The 13,127-nt window shown below is 37.9% G+C and overlaps 1 protein-coding gene across 9 annotated transcripts in view; it reads left to right on the top strand.

Annotated features, from left to right (window-relative positions):
• Positions 1 to 13,127, top strand: part of ATP11C (ATPase phospholipid transporting 11C) — a 206,476-nt gene that overhangs the window by 121,395 nt on the left and 71,954 nt on the right. For all 9 annotated transcript variants that reach the window (XM_063721043.1, XM_024240892.3, XM_063721042.1 and 6 more), the window contains 5 exons: positions 6,784 to 6,912; positions 8,983 to 9,086; positions 11,210 to 11,260; positions 12,577 to 12,641; positions 12,966 to 13,047. In XM_063721043.1, coding sequence (XP_063577113.1) covers positions 6,784 to 6,912; positions 8,983 to 9,086; positions 11,210 to 11,260; positions 12,577 to 12,641; positions 12,966 to 13,047 — 431 coding nt within the window. The remainder of the gene's footprint in view (positions 1 to 6,783; positions 6,913 to 8,982; positions 9,087 to 11,209; positions 11,261 to 12,576; positions 12,642 to 12,965; positions 13,048 to 13,127) is intronic.

The following is a 13,127-nucleotide window of genomic DNA, read 5'->3' as shown; positions in this document are numbered from 1 at the left end:
TGAGAAACCTATTAGACATACAGTTGGAGTTGTCAATCCTGGAGCTCAGAGGAGGTGTTTTAAATAGAAGTTGAAATTTGGTTGTCATCAGTCTGTACATACCGTATGATGCCATGAGACTGGATGGAATTTCATACAGCATAGAGAATGAGACTTATAACAGGACTTGAGGAATTCCAATGTGAAGACACTATTATTTTTAATGGAAGGAGTATTTTTTGGTGTCAGAAATATCAGAAACTAGATATAGTAAGACACCTCTCAATCATATGTCATGCTTTAGTGCCAAATAGAAATAAAAGTTATACTCTAGTACTTCAACCAATGAATCAACCAAAATGTATTGAAATATTGTGCTGAGTTACAGAAGGGTTACAAAGAATGAAAGAGATGGTTTATGCTCTCAAGAAGTTTTATAGTTTAGCTTAGTAGTCATGCCACATAATGCTAAAAGAATAAAAATACAAGACCATAACTGGTCAGAACCCAGTGAGTGCTTCTGGAAAAAAAAAATACTCTGAATTTAGAGAACGGGAATGAAAACAGTTTTCTCACATGAGATGGGCATGAAATAGATTGTAAAATTCAGAGAGGCAGAGTGTGAAAACATATGGATTGGGGCAGAGAATGAGGAACAATGCTAAGAGGTAAAGAAGAAGCTCCTTGGGTAAAAATGAGGTCTTAGGTTAGATTTAGTAAAAGGAGTTGATTTGAACATCTTTTCTAATATAAATGTTTAATGCTATAAATTTTCCTCCAAGTGTTGCTTTAGCAACAGCCTACAAATTTGGATATATTATGTTTACATTTTCATTTAGTTTAATATTTTCTGATTTCTCTTTAATTCTTCCTCAATTCATGGGTTATTTAGAAGTTTGTTATGTAATTTCTAAATATTTGGGAATTTTCTGGTTATTATTATTTTTTTTGAGATGGAGTTTCGCTCTTGTCACCCAGGCTGGAGTGCAGTGCCGCAATCTTGGCTCACTGCAACGTCCACCTCCCGGGTTCAAGCAATTCTTCTGCCTCAGCCTCCCAAGTAGCTGGGATTACAGGCATGCGCCACCATGCCTGACTAATTTTGTATTTTTAGTAGAGATGAGGTTTTACCATGTTGGTCAGGCTGGTGTCGAACTCCGCAGGTGATCCATCCACCCTGGCCTCCCAAAGTGCTGGGATTACAGGTGTGAGCCACCGTGCCCAGCCTAGATACCTTTTTGTTATTGGTTTCTAATTTAATTCCATTGTGTTCAGAGAGCATATTTTCATTTTCTCATTCACACCCTTTGTGTTATTGTTGTCATACATTTTACTTTTACATTTTATAAAGCCCACAATATGTTACTATTTTTGCCTGTGAGTTGTCTTTTTTGGTAATAAAATATATAAAATAAACTTTACCATTTAACTTTTTTTTTTTTGAGACGGAGTTCGCTCTTGTTGCCCGGGCTGGAGTACAATGGCGCGATCTTGGCTCACCGCAACGTCTGTCTACTGGGTTCAAGCGATTCTCCTGCCTCAGCCTCCCAAGTAGCTGGGATTACAGGCATGCGCCACCATGCCCGGCTAATTTTTTTGTATTTTTAGTAGAGACGGGGTTTCTCCATGTTGGTCAGGCTGGTCTCGAACACCTGACTTCAGGTGATCTGTTCGCCTCAGCCTCCTAAAGTGCTGGGATTACAGGCGTGAGCTACCATGCCAGGCCCCATTTAACCATTTTTAAGTAACCATTTTTAAGTGTACAATTTATTTATAGTAAGTACATTCACAGTGTTGTACAACCATCACCACTATCCATTTCCAGAACTTTTCCATTATCCCAAAGCTCTATTCATTAAACGGTAACTTCCCATTTCCCCCTTCCTCAGCCCCTTGTGGCCTCTATTCTATTAATACTTTTTGTCTCTATGAATTTCCCTATCCTCAATACTTTATGTAAGTGGAGTTATACAATACTTGTCCATTTATGTCTGGCTTCTTTCACTTAGCATAATGTTTTCAAGGTTGATCCATGTTATAGCATGTATCAGAAATTCCTTCCTTTTTAAAGGTGGATAATATTCCATTTTATGTATATAACAGTTTGTTGATCCATTTGTATGTTGATGGACATTTATTTCTAACTTTTGACTATTTTGATTAATGCTCCTGTGAACATTGGTATATAAGTATCTGTTTGAGTTTTTGCCTTTGATTGAGTATATAACTTAGAGCAGAATTACTAGGTTGTAATTATCTTTTTAACACTTTTTTTTTTTTTTTTTTTTAAGACAGAGTCTCACTCTGTCACCCAGGCTGGAGTACAGTGGCACGATCTCGGCTCACTGCAGCTTCTGCCTCCTGAGTTCAAGTGATTCTTCTGCCTCAGCCTCCTGTGTAGCTGGGATTACAGGCATGCGGCACTGCACCTGGCTCATTTTTGTAGTTTTAGTAGAGACGAGGTTTTGCCATGTTGGCCAGGCTGGTCTCGAACCCCTGACCTCAGGTGATCTGCCTGCCTCAGCCTCCCAAAGTGCTAGGAGTACGGGTGGGAGCCATCGTGCCCAGCCTGAAACTGTTTTTAAAAGATTAACAATAAGAACTATATTTTATATTTACCCACGTTTTTATCATTTCCCTATGTAGATTTAAATTTTCATATAGTATCTTATTTTTTATCCATGAAGGACTTTCTGTAGTATTTTATAGTGTAAATCTGCTGGAAGTGAATGTTCCTATGGAAAAGTTTTTATCTCACCTTCAATTACCAAAATTATTTTTCTGGCTATATAGAATTATGGGTTGGAGGGTTTTTTTTCTTTCAGTACTTTAAAGATATTACTCCATTGTCTTCTGATATGCATAGTTTCTAATGAGTCTGTTTCATTTCTATTCTCGTTCTTGTGTATATAATATTTCTTTGATGCCTTCACATTTTTCTTTCTATTTTCAGTTTTCAGCAGTTTGACTATGATATACCTACATTTTTTTCGTCGTAGTTATCCTTCTCGAAGTTCTCTTGGATCTATTGTTTGTTGGCTTTGATTAACTTTGGATAATTCTTGGTCATTATCTTTTTGAAATGTTTTTTCAGCCTCATTCTCTCTATTCTTCTGGTACTCCAATTACATGACTATTATACTGTTTGATATTTTCTCCCTTGAGTAATTTGTTGTTTTTTAAATACACTCCTTTTTCTCCTGTTTATATATCACTTTGGATAATTTTAGTTGCTCTGTCTTCAGAATTAGTGATTATTTCCTTTGTTGTACCCAGTCCACTAGTTGAAGGAAATCTTCATCTCTGATAACATGTTTTTCATTTCTAACTTTACGTTTTCATTTTTTTTATAGTATCCCTCTGCCAGCATTCTTCATCCACTGTTACATGTTGTCTACCTTTTCCACTAAATACCGTGCCATTTAATATCTTTTTTTTTTTTTTTTTTTTTTTAAGAGACAGGGTCTTACTCTGTTGCCCAGGCTGGAGTACAGTGGCGCAGCCATAGCTTACTGCAGCCTTGAACTCCTGGGCTCAGGCAGTCCTCCCACCTCCATCTCCAGAGTAGCTGGGTCTATAGGTGTGCAACTACACTTGGCTAACTGTTACTATCATTTTTTGTAGAGATGGGGTTCTGTTAAGTTGCCGAGGCTGGTCTCAAACTCCTGGCCTTATGTGATCCTCCCACCTTGGCCTCCCAGAGTGCTGGTAATATAGATGTGAGCCACCACACCCCACCCATGTAACATCTTAATCATAGCTATTTTTAAGTCCCTGTTTCATAATTACAAAATCTGGACATTTTGGGTCTGGTTTCATGGACTGCTTTATCTTTCAATGATGGCTCATTTTTGGCTTGTGTTTTTGTGCATCTCATTTTTTAATTGAATTTTGGGCATTGTATGTAAAAGAATGGTATTAACTGAGGGCAGTGGTATATGTGTTCTGAAATGGGCCTGGCTTCTTCTGTCAGGCCACTAGTGTTGGGGGTTGAGTCAATCTAGTCAACAGTTGGGCTGGCTTTGGTTTTTGATGTTTTTAATGTGTCACTTAACTTCAAATTCCTTAAGTGGTAGAATGCCATTACCTTGAGCTTTGTGTGGGGCCTGGTGTGCCGGAGAGTTTTTTATGGTGTTCCTGTTCTACTATCTGCTTTCAGCACATCCTGTACTCCTGAGTCCCAGAGGTTGCCCCTCCCCGCCCCGCGTTCCCTTGCCTTTTCTCCACTGGTAGACTACTATTTCTTGTTTGTTACTCAGTGTAAGGCTCTTGGCGGGAACAGAATGATTTCTTGGTTTTCTCGTTCCAATCACAATATTAAGCAGGCCATGTGCACCAAAGCCTCAGGGTAAGACTTTCTCAATATTCCCGCTCCCCACCCCCCCCATAGTAACTGAACTTCTACCTTGTATCAGCACCAGGTTATTGGTATGAATAGGTTTCCTGTCCCATTCCCTGTAGCAGGTCCCATCCCCTGTAGCAGGTCACTTTTGTTTCTACCTCTCCTCTAACAGTAGTGATGTTTCCCTGAGACTATGCCAGGGAAGGTTTCCTGCCTTTCTCCTAGATGCAGATGACGTTTGCTTAATATGAGAAAGGGGTCCATGATTCTGGCATGTTTTTTTGTGCCTGTCTCTTCACAGCAGTCACCACATGTGTGCCCATGCCAGTGAGAAAGGTTCTTTTAGGTCTCCTGCCTGTATGCTTTCTCATGAACACTCAGAAGCCTCTAGAGAAGAGCTGGTGAATGGTTGTGGTCTCTTCTTGTCTCTCAGGCTTGTAGACATTCTGAACTGTCATGCTAGCTCACACCCAGTCTTTAAGAATTGCTTAAAAATCTAGTTGTTTTCTTCTTACCCACTTTCATGGTAGCCATCTGTTCCTTCTATGCTTGGTCAGTTATGAAACAGTTCATCTGTCCTGTCTCTCCTCAGAAACACTTGTTACCCTTTGAAATTCAGTTCACTTGGTTGCTTTGCAACCTCAGCTCTCTGATGGACTAAAAAATACGTATTTGTTTTTAGATTATCCATTTTTTTCCTAATGTTTGTAATGGGAGGTGGTGATGTTCTCTTGTGGCTTTTAAAATGGTAAATAGACCTCTAGAGTTCATTGTCTAACTAGATCATGTTATTCCCTGTCTTTAAAAGTCCTGTACCTATCCTTTTACCTTTAGAGTGAGGCCTAAATCCCTTAGGCTGGCCTGCCAAGCCCTTTGTGATCTGACTCATACCCATCTTGTCAGTCTGAGCTTGCACTGCAGATGTAGGGGCCTTTATATTTCATATCTGACTACATCCTAACTGTTGAAAAAAATGCTCTCTTTGTGTGTTTTATTTATCAATGCCTGAGAGTCATCTTCCAACCTCTAATGGGTATCTCCTTCTTGTAAGATGTGTTAGGATTCTGTTTGTTATCTCTCTTCTGCATATTTAAGCATAAATTGTGGTTTTATGTAAGCAACATAAGTGTTTATGTAAGTGAGGAAGGAACAGTCCAACAAAATAAAATATTATTTACAAGTTAGTCAATTATTGATGCTGTTGATCTTGCCTAGTGATTAAGATTGGCAAAGAAAATAAAATTGTTCCTGAATAGGTCTTGAAATCCTCATCTTTATCTGCCGAATCATATTGCAAATAGAAGTCAGGTGTTGCATGTATTACCTAGCATTTCACAGTCAGTGTGTCTAGGTCAGTGTGCCAAATATTGACTCCCTTCTAAAGTGGGTTATCTTCTGCATCCAGCAGCCTCTTCCCTTTACCTGAAGGTGCTGTACAAAAGTATTATTTATAATTTTCAATATGTACCATGGTGTGAAAATCTTGGGAAGCACCAGACTGGAGGATTTCTTATATCTTTCCAAAAAAATGTTATGACTCTTCATAAGTTGGGAGTAAAGTAGTTGCAGGATGTTAGTAATAATTATAATTAACACCTTTGAAGTGGTTAATATGTGCCAGGCACTTTGCTCAGTACTTTTCTTGTATCATCATTTCATGCTCACATTAATTCTCTGAGGTAGTTGCAATCGTCTAAGACACTTATTTAAGGTCATATAGTTAAGTGGCAGAGCTGGGACAAGAAGTCAGGTTAAAGAGTCCAAACTTTTAATGGTTATGATTTACTTAACCCTACATTATTAAATTATTCATGATTTCTTCTCTCAGGTTTTTCCTCTCCTTGAGCTTTGGGTACTTGCTGATAAGAAATTGTTTCTCATTTCTATATTAAGTGATTCTCCTGACAGCAGATGAATTCATAGAAAGTGACCTATAGAAAAAAAAATTCAAATATTTTGGGAAAAATCAATGCCTCTCTAATTAACTGGGATTTTCTGAGCACTGAAGAAGGACCTGGCACCCAAGAACACAGTTGTTATCACATGGCAGGCAAAGTAGGTTGAAGTATGCGTGGTACAGAGTGGGAGTGTGGCTGTTCAGTGTTCATGAAGTGCCCAATTTGTGACATGTAGATTTTCTTGATTCGTTCATGAAGTGATAATGTCATTGTCATATCAAACATTTGTGCAAGAAATATCAAGAGAGCAAATGGGTATCAGAATCATTTATTAAAGGTAAAGGTCAGTGCTAAGGTAATCTGAAAGCATCCTAAGTCCTTCTGACCTTAAAGAGGATTCTGAATATTGAGTAATATTCTTTCATCACCTTTCACATGATGTAGGATGCTGAGATACTCTCAAAGCCCCAGAGCTAATCTCTTGCTAATGTTTTGACTTTTGTATGAGTGTAATGAATGCTTTGTTTGGAATTTAAAATATTTATATTTTTTTCCCAATTCTAGGTTGGTGATGTAGTAGAAGTACAGGCAGATGAAACCTTTCCCTGTGATCTTATTCTTCTATCATCTTGCACCACTGATGGAACCTGTTATGTCACTACAGCCAGTCTTGATGGGGAATCCAATTGCAAGGTAACAGACTAAACCTTGCCTAAACATTTTGATCTCAGGATAGTTAATCATACAATACTGCCTCCCACCACCCTCTAATCTTTTATTTTTTCTTATTTTTATTTTTTCTTAGGTTTTATATTTGAAAACAGCTGTTATGTAATTGTTTTTTAACTTCTAAGCAAACACTCATCTTTGGGTAAAAGGGTGGTAATTCCATGTGGAAAAACTGAGCCCCAAGTAAAAGCTACCACAATTTTTATAGCACTGCTTGAATTTAATATTGACACAGCCGATTTAATATTTAGACTCTTTAAAATGGGAGTAATCATAGGCTTAAACTGTGTAACTATACAAATAACTTCATGTATGCTAACCTTACAATTTGATCTATTTTTTTCTAAAATGTATATTTTCATTAAAAATGTATATTCTTGGGATGTAAGAAACCCAACCTGGAGTAATTTGATTGCTATTTAAAAATAATACTTAGGGCTGGGTGCAGTGGCTTACGCCTGTAATCCTAGCACTTTGGGAGGCTGAGGCAGACGGATCATTTTGAGTTCAGCAGTTCGGAACCAGCCTGGCCAACATGGTGAAACCCTGTCTCTACTAAAAATACAAAAAAATTAGCCGGGCGTGGTGGTGGGCGCCTGTAATTCCAGCTACTCGGGAGGCTGAGGCAATAGAATTGCTTGAGCCCGGGAGGTGGAGGTTGCAGTGAGCCAAGATCACGCCACTGCACTCCAGCCTAGGTGACAGGGTGAGACTCCATCTCAAAAAAAAAAAAAAAAAAAGATAGGGTGTAGTTTGGAAAATGTTTGCTTTATAAGTAAGTTATAAAGCAACATTTTATATACATATAACAAATTATAACTCATTTATAATTACAAGTGACTTAAAGTAAATTTGGTCAAATAGGGGTAACTTATTTCCCTCATACACTTTCTGGCACAGTCGGTTTTCTTGGCCATGGTCCAGAGCTCCACAGGGCATGAAGATGTATCCTCTCTATGCTGCCTTTAAGGAGGGGTACTCATGTGGCTCACCTCTGGGTATGTCCTTGGAGGGCTCCTCTGTTTGTTTATTCCATCTGGAGTTGAGGACTAGGACTCAGTCTGTAAAAAAGAACCTTTACCTGTTGGATGACTAATTCTGTATTTAAAAAGCATGGTAATGACCTGCTTTTAACCTGTTCAAAAACAAAGTTATAATTTAGGGAATGTCAAGATATAAATCAAGAAATCTACATAAAGATTTCCTGATAGTGAAAAAGTTGTTTGGAGTAAGAAAACTTTCAGATAGTTCTTTTTTCAGTTAAGTTGTTTTAAATATAGTTCAGACATTGCCGTAATATTTCCCCCAAGATGACGACAACAGCTTTCCCTTCTGCCTAAGTGGTGCGCTCTTTGAGTCTGCTTTAGCCCTTGTTTGATGATTTATAAATGGGTTCATTGGCGCCTGCCTTGAGTTCTGGATGAATCAAGTGCATAATATACACTAGTAGAATATTCTAATTATCTGACTAATGCAAGACACGTCATCTCCCTGCCCCTTGTACAAAATGTATCCATATTGAACATTTTCAAGATCATTAATTAAGCTATTTGTGTAATGGAACTATTAATGATTTTTTTCTTGCTGTTGGCAAAATTTTAGCATTTTTATGACCAAAAAGGTTATGTTCAATTCATATGTGTATATCTCCATTGCCATACACTATAGTGAGCAAAATAATAAGTCTCAGTTCTGTAAATAGGAAAAAAAATAAATGTATTAACTTTTTCACGTGGTTTTAGTTAATTATATGCATGTTGTGAATGAATTCTCTCAGCTGTCCATGTCAAGAAGAGCTTTTAGGTTTTTAATTGTCTTTGAAACCCTCCTTGCAGCAGGTTATCTTTCTAATTATTTGTAATATATTTTCATAATAATACCATAAAACTTATTAGTGGGAAATGTTAATATTTGTTTATTCTGCCAAAGCCTCTTACTAAAACATACTAAATTTGTTCCTGAAATCAGTTGGGTGTATGATTATGAAAAGAAACAGTTTTTTTGGTTTTCACTTTTTCTTCTGCTTTCGACTAGACACATTATGCAGTACGTGATACCATTGCACTGTGTACAGCAGAATCCATCGATACCCTCCGAGCAGCAATTGAATGTGAACAGCCTCAACCTGACCTCTACAAGTAAGAATCACCTGCTTTCATTTTATTTCTGTTTGTTGGCTCTGCTTCTCTTTGCTAATAGTATTGCAAAAGAAACACCCACCACTTACCAGCCTACTCTCATTTGTGTTTTTATGGGCGATTCCTTCCTTCTGGCAGAAAAATGAATCAAATCAGCCTTGTTCACTATCAGCCCAGAATAAATCATTGTGGGCCCAGGTATCTTATGATTTTTCTTTTATTTTTATTACTTGTAAACGTGGCCATATATCAAAATTTTAGATAATGTTACCCTATAAGGCTGATCTATCAGACTGATGCAGTAACCAGTTAATTAAGTAAAAAACAAATCCTTTTACATGCCATCTAACATTAAAGAGAGAAGGGGGATATCCTCTTCATGCAATTAGTAGGTTCTGTCCTTTCTTAGAATGATCATGATGCACTAAGGATTGCAAATAGGCTATTTCTTGTCCACAGTAAACAGTTGAGGGATGAGTACAATGGTGTAATTTCCTCTATTTTACTATACTTAGGCTCTCTGGAGTAGGTTTGCTGATTATTAGTCATTGTGGGTTGTCAAAAATTTGGCGTTTGATTTCAAGACTGGTTAGTTTGGTTGATTAGAGCATAGTACTAATGAGGGTAGCGTAACAGGTTTTATCCCCATGTGGCCTAATTAATTTTATCCTATTCTACCGTTGCAGATGGCATCCATTACCCATCTTGTTAATGCACGCTGTTAGTCATAATGAGTGACCAAGTGGTTGGATGTGGTTTACACTAACACCTAGTAGTGGAAAAACAAAGTATTCATTCTACTTCAAGAACAATGACCTCCCTCCTTCTCATCGTTTTTTCTTTCCTCTTTCCTCTCCTCTTCGTATCCACCTTGATGATAGGAACTAGGGCCAAAAAGTGTAACAGTTTTTCTCTACCTTCAAGGGACTCACTGTGAGCAAAAGAGATGAAGTAATAAAGCTAAGCTTATACAAGGTGATAATAGAGGTGAGTGTAAGGTCTATGGAATCACAGAAAAGAGAGTAACTTATTCTGCCTGAGCTAGAGAACAATATCTATACCCTTGCATATTTACAGGGAAATCCCCACATTTTTCAGTTGCTTTAAGTATGAAGGAGAATGATAGGACAGGGAAGGTTATTCCTTATTTCCTTAGACGATTGAATTCCTTGCTCTGTGACTTTGGAATACCTTGTACTTCTATCACTCTAGTGGTAAGCACTAGCATCGTAATTGCCTATTTACTTTTAGAGGGCAAGGAGCATTTCTTTTTTGCTTATTAGTACATCTTCAGCACTTAGTATAGCACTGGCACAATTAATATATGATGAATGAATGAGCAAACCTTCATATTTTGTGTATATGAGTAATATATTTCTATTTTCTGGGGAAAATGCTGTTTACAATGCAGATTATAAAACACTCATGTTAACGAGGGATTAGGTATTTTTACCTTATTTTGCAGAAATACAGGTTACCATACACCTATTATATTAAGTGATTGGGTCAAGCTCAGTATTGAGATCAACTACAAGTCACAGGCTGGACATTTCCAAGATGGCATTCAAGTGTTCACTGTCTAAGACTAGTACTATGGTTTAAAGAGTGGTTTCAGGACCAGCAGCAGCAGCATTACTGGGGAACCTGAATCAGAAGCTCAGGGATTGGACCTAGAAATCTGTGGTTTAATAAGCGCTCCAGTGATTCTGATGCACACTCAAGTGTAAGAGCTACTGAACTAGTGGTTTTGAAAATTGTATTTTAGCACCAGAAACCTTTCTTCACACGATCCAAGATAGAAGTTACATTATTTATATAACCTTATAAAAGAGAGAGGTGTTGTGTGCATGCATGATGTTAAACAGAACTTGAAAATCAATTGAGAACCTTTGTTTCTGCTCCTATAATCCCATCATGTTATTTAAAAAGTATATGAAAATGTTATATACCTTATCAATTCAACATAACTTTTTTTCCCCAGAAATATAATAGGCTTTTGTAGTTCATTCACAGTTTTGTCTATCTCTGTTTTATTGTTTGTATTTTCATTCATTCTCATATTTCTGGTACATGGATTTCACCTGGATGTAGAAAACACCTTTGCAGTTTTGTTCTTTTTACAGATTTGTTGGGCGAATCAATATCTACAGTAATAGTCTTGAGGCTGTTGCCAGGTAAGTTTGCTGTTTCTTTAATTTGTCCTTTGGTGGGGGGCGGGGGGGGGGTCTATTTTTCTGTTAAATCAACTAAAATAGCCAAATACCTTTCTATTATAGAGAGGAATATAGGCCGGGTGCGGTAGCTCACGCCTGTAATCCCAGCACTTTGGGAGGCTGAGGTGGGTGGATCACCTGAGGTCAGGAGTTTGAGGCCAGCCTGGCCAACGGGGTGAAACCCAATCTCTATTAAAAATACAAAATTTAGCTGGGTGTGGTGGCACACACCTGTAATCCCAGCTACTCAGGAGGCTGAGGCAGGAGACTCTCTTGAACCCGGGAGGCAGAGGTTGCAGTGAGCCAAGATTGAGCCATTGCACTCTACCCTAGGCAACAAGAGCAAGACTCCATCTGAAAAAAAAAAAAAAAAAAGGAATATAAAGGTGAATAAGCAACTAACCTTGTGATTGGTAGAGTTGTGGTGATAGGGTCTCTGTGTTGTGGGGAGGGGGCTGTTAGAAGTAATGCTTATGGTTTCCAAAATAGCAGAGCTCCAGACATTTTGGATGATATTCCCAAACCTGTTCTAGCCATGGTATTTATTATCCTCGGTTGTGAAGTGGCTGACAACATTGGAATTATAACTGGAGAACAGTGGGAGAGTAATTGAGAAAGTAAGCAGTGGGTAAAATGCTGGAAGAACTACCTGGACTTACGTAAAGTGAAAGGCTTCATTAAAACGATAATTAAAACTTCAGTAAAATGATAAATTGTATCAGCCTTCATACAATATATCAAGCAGTTCATACAAAAAGGGATGCTTTCTTTCCTCTTCTATCATCATATTAATTACTGCAACTTTTCCACTTGGCCTTTACAGCCACACTCAAAAAGTTAAAGAAATACAGGGTCCCCAGTGATCCCCCAAAAGGAGGGTTTATTCTCTCCAAATATGTCAGTGTATTTTTCCCACCTTGACGTTTGCATTCCCTGTCTTTCGGTGGCTCTCTGCTTTTGTGTCTTGCGATCTGCTGCTCTGTCCTGTTCTTGTCGTGGTATCCATGATTCATAATCCTTTTATCCCCCCCATGTATTTTTTTTTGCCTATGTGTGTTGCTGGCTACTCCCGTACTGTGCTTCCATCTGTGCTGTACCCTCAAGTAACTTCAGAGTGAAGGACCTTTCAGCTTGTCCTGGGGAGTAAGCATATGGTATAAGTAGACAGATAACATTCTGAACCCCTTGGAGATAGGTGTGTGTCAGGGCAAAAGCTGTCCCCAGAGTTGTTGATGCTACTGGCTTGTTTGGATAAGCTGTGTTCATTTTTTATTTAGGTCTTTGGGACCTGAAAATCTCTTGCTGAAAGGAGCTACGCTAAAAAATACCGAGAAGATATATGGTGAACAATTTTTAAGATATACCTATCAAAAAATATGCTTTGTAAAGGCTGTGAATAAATAGTGCATATTAAAAAGTAAACATGGCAGGTTTGCCATTTAATCTAAACCTATATTTAGGTGTTGGGAATTTATAACGTGGCAAACTAAGACAAAATATGACAAATACTATATATAATTAAAATTATCCTATAAATGATATACAACTGGTGAGTGGAAGAGGGCCTAGATTTCCCACTTTTATAGACTTAAAAATTCATAGAGCCAGCTGGGTGAGGAGTTGGTTGACAAGTTCTTAGTTTTTATTATATTCTGTAATTTCTTAGGAGTTGCTGTTTACACTGGAATGGAAACCAAAATGGCTTTGAACTACCAAGGGAAATCTCAGAAACGTTCTGCTGTTGAAAAGTTAGTATGCGCCACAATTTATTTAGTCATTATTGATTAAAATAGTTACTTTCTCGGTAATTCCAAGTAAGAAGCATAAC

Source organism: Pongo abelii, chromosome X, assembly GCF_028885655.2.
Source record: "Pongo abelii isolate AG06213 chromosome X, NHGRI_mPonAbe1-v2.0_pri, whole genome shotgun sequence".
NCBI classification, from domain to species: Eukaryota; Metazoa; Chordata; class Mammalia; order Primates; family Hominidae; genus Pongo; species Pongo abelii.
This window is presented reverse-complemented; position numbering and strand designations above follow the sequence as displayed.